The 4016-nt window shown below is 40.1% G+C and overlaps 1 protein-coding gene across 1 annotated transcript in view; it reads right to left on the bottom strand.

The window, feature by feature from the left end:
* LOC108522898 (probable ubiquitin carboxyl-terminal hydrolase FAF-X) overlaps nt 1-4016 on the bottom strand; it is a gene marked incomplete at its 5' end in the record, with an annotated part of 18644 nt that overhangs the window by 3313 nt on the left and 11315 nt on the right. Inside the window, 3 exons of the mRNA XM_017863358.1 lie at nt 361-551; nt 3296-3516; nt 3614-3653. Of these exons, the coding sequence (XP_017718847.1) occupies nt 361-551; nt 3296-3516; nt 3614-3653 (452 nt within the window). The remainder of the gene's footprint in view (nt 1-360; nt 552-3295; nt 3517-3613; nt 3654-4016) is intronic.

Raw genomic sequence — 4016 nt, 5'->3', positions numbered from 1 at the left:
AAAAAAAAAAAAAAAAAGGCTGGCCACAAGTTGACTACTACTGAAGTCGGGTGACAGGTTCATACTATTTTTTCCACTTCTGTATTTATTAGATGTTTTCCTAATAAAAAGTTAATAATATAGTTAAGAGACTAAAGGATGCTGCCCTTCCTTACTATGCCAGTTTCTACTTCTTCCTAAGGGGACCCCCCCCCAAAAAAAAAGAAAAACAAAAAAACCCACCCAACTAAGGACAGTTTGAATATTACCAGTGCCTAAAAAAAAGATGCCTTCCAACATGTCTTTTAGAGAGGTTTAATGTTAGTATATTGAGATGCTCATTTTAAGAAGTATCTCTATTACTATCCATCCATAGTTTACCTGAACTGTTTCCAAAATCCTCTGGGCACATAGTATTGCAGTCGAGAAGCAGCTAAATGACCAAAGATGACCTGAAGGTGTCTTAGGACACCAATGTTGTACTCTTTCCTATCTTCAGTTTTACTTAATGCTGGTTTATCTTCAAATTGTTGAGGATATCCAAATACATCATCCCTGGGATCAACATTGCTCTAGAAACCAAAAATTATCACCAATGAGTTAAAGTACAGTAAAATACATTGAGACAAGTGCCAAGCAGTTAGTGAATAAATGATTTGTATTCCTATTCCGCTCATTTCCAAAGCACTTAATTTTCAATTTATAAATTTTTAGTATTTAGTGTTTATCCACACCATTTCACATATCAGTTATCATAACCAAATAACCTTGACCATGTATAGGAGAGATAGATAATACAGTGTAGTGTTAGCATAGTAATTTAGACTGAACTAGACATAAATGCAGGCTCTACCACTTATAAGCCAAGTAACTTTGAGCAAGTAAAAACTACTTAAACTTTCTAAGCTTCAAGTTTATGTGTGAATGGGGATAACATATCCTTCGTGTAGTTGTTGTATATAAAATGCTCAGATCTGTCAATAAAATATACTTATTAGTATCAGTATAGTCAATTCTTTGCTTAATGACAGGGATAAATTCTGAGAAATGCATCATTAGTGATTTTGTCATGTGAACATCATAGAGTATACCTATAAAACCTAGATGGTATAGCCAATTGCTCCTAGGTTGTAAACTTGTACAGCATGTTATTGTACTACATACTGTAGACAACTGCAACCCAACGGTGAATCTGTGCATCTAAAAATAGAAAGGTACAGTAAAAATAAAATATAATCTTATTGGACTACTGTCATATATGTGGTCTGTTATTGTCTGAAACATTATTTGGTGCATGACTGCAGTACTCTTCCACAAATGGTGCTGGGTAAACTGGATAATCCACACGCAAAAGAATAAAGTTGGGCCCTTCCCTTATGAAACACTACATACAAAAATTAACTCGAAATGGATCAAAATCCTAAATATAAGAGCTAAAACCACAGAATTCTTTAAAAAAAAACATAGGGCAAAAGCTTTAAGACACTGGATTTGGCAATGATTTCTTGGATATGACATCAGAGGTACAGACAACAAAAGAAAGTATCTGCAAATCACATATCTGACAGAGAACTCTTAAAACTCAACAACACAACTAAACTTAAAAATAGACAAAGATGATGCACAAGTGCCCAATAATAAGCACAGCAAAAGACGCTCAAAATCGTTAACCATTTGGGAAATGCAAATTAAAACCATGACAAGATGCTACCTCACACTCAATTAGTGTGTCAACTACCAGAAAGAGTGAGTATAATAAGTGTTGGCAAGGATATGGAGAAATTGGAGCCCTTGTGCAATGCTGGTAGTAATGTAAAATGGTGCAGTCACTCTAAAAAACACTTCCTCAAAAAATTTAGCTGTAAATGGTGGTTAACGCCTATAATCCCAGCACTTTGGGAGGCCAAGGTGGGCAGATCACCTGAGGTCAGGAGTTCGAAACCAGTCTGGCCAACATGGTGAAACCCCATCTCTACTAAAATACAAAATTAGCGGGGCATGGTGGTGCATGCCTGTAGTCCCAGCTACTCAGGAGGCTGAGGCAGGAGAATCACTTGAACCTAGGAGGCAGAGGTTGCAGTGAGCTGAGATCGCACCACTGCACTCCAGCCTGTGTGACAGAGTGAGACTCTGTCTGGAAAAAAAAAAATAATAATAAAATAAAAATAGCATCACCATATGATCTAGTACTTTCACTTCTGAGCATATAACTGGAAATACTGAAAGCAGGACCTCAAACAGATATCTGTATATTCATGTTCATGGCAGCCTTATTTACAATAGCTCAAATAGGGAAGCAACCCAAATGTCCATTGACGAATGGATAAGCAAAATGTGGTATATACATATAATGGAATATTACTTAGACTTTAAAATGAAATAAACCAGCTATGAAAAGGCAAATACTGTATGATTTCACTTATATGAGGTATGCAGAGTAGTCAAGCATAGAGACAAAAAGAATAGTAGTTGCCAGAGGCTGTGGGGAGGGAGAATGGGGAGTAGCTTAATGGCTAGTTTCAGTTTTGCAATATGAACGGTTTTGGAGATGGGTGGTGGTGATGGTGTACAACAATGTAAATGTATTTAATACCAACTGTTGCTTTAGAAATGTAGGAACTATTGGGACAGGCATGGTGGCTCACGCCCGTAATCCCAGCACGTTGGGAGGCCAAGGTGGGCAGATCATGAGGTCAGGAGATCGAGACCATCCTGACTAACACAATGAAATCCCGCCTCTACTAAAAATACAAAAAATTAGCCACACGTGATGACGGGTGCCTGTAGTCCCAGCTACTCAGGAGGCCGAGGCAGGAGAATAGCATGAACCCGGGAGGTGGAGCTTGCAGTGAGCCGAGATGGTGCCACTGCATTCCAGCCTGGGCAATGAGCGAGACTCCATCTCAACAACAACAAAAAAAGAAAAGTACAAACTATTCTAAAAATTAACTGCAGTTTAAAGTCTGGTAGGTAGTGAGCACTATACTATGTTAAGAGGTAGCAGTTCATGCTGGCTAGGAGAATTCAATCCCTACTTACTTTTTTTTTTTTTTTGTGAGACAGGGTCTCGCTCTGTAACCCAGGGTGGAGTGCAGTGGCATGATCACGGCTCACTGCAGCCTCAAGCTCCCAGGCTCAAGCAATCCTCCTGCTTCAGTCTCCTGAGTAGCTGGGACCACAGGTGTGTGCCCAGCCCATCCCTACTTTCAAATATACTTTAACACGTTTGATGAAAGCATAATACTCTCTTAAGAGAGAATAATATCTGGTATCATAACTTGAAACACAGAAAACAGAAATGGTAACTCAAATTTACCTCATTGTCTTGCTTCTCATCCCCAGACATATCATCATCTACATCACTACCTGTGCCTTCAATGGCAAGAATACCGTTCCTAATGGAAGGAATCATGTAGAGTTGCTGAATCACAGAATTCATGTAACAAGTAGCACCAGCATTTTTCAGCCCCACGAATCCTTTGGGTGGGCGGGGTCCAACAGGTGGCAGATATTCCCACTCAGTAAGTGCTTCACAAGCTGAGAGAAGAAAAGATTCTTGTAGCATGAGCACAGCCATTTTGTCCTTTCAAACTCTATTATGCTGACAAAGCAACCCTGGTAATAATTCTACTACCCATAATTCCACTAACCCTAGAGCAACCTGAAGCAGTGTTCTATGTTTGCACTTCATCTTCAAACAATCTAAAATATACAGCAACAGCCGGGCGCGGTGGCTCAAGCTTGTAATCCCAGCACTTTGGGAGGCCGAGGCGGGCGGATCACGAGGTCAGGAGATCGAGACCATCCTGGCTAACACGGTGAAACCCCGTCTCTACTAAAATACAAAAAACTAGCCGGGCAAGGTGGCGGGCGCCTGTAGTCCCAGCTACTCAGGAGGCTGAGGCGGGAGAATGGCGTAAACCCAGGAGGCAGAGCTTGCAAGTGAGCTGAGATCCGGCCACTGCACTCCAGCCTGGGTGACAGAGCGAGACCCCGTCTCAAAAAATAAATAAATAAATAAAATAAAATAAAATAAA

Source organism: Rhinopithecus bieti, unplaced genomic scaffold (assembly GCF_001698545.2).
Source record: "Rhinopithecus bieti isolate Rb0 unplaced genomic scaffold, ASM169854v2 scaffold_70914, whole genome shotgun sequence".
NCBI lineage: Eukaryota > Metazoa > Chordata > Mammalia > Primates > Cercopithecidae > Rhinopithecus > Rhinopithecus bieti.
The sequence above is the reverse complement of the archived record's forward strand: the minus strand, read 5'-3'. Positions and strand labels throughout refer to the sequence as shown.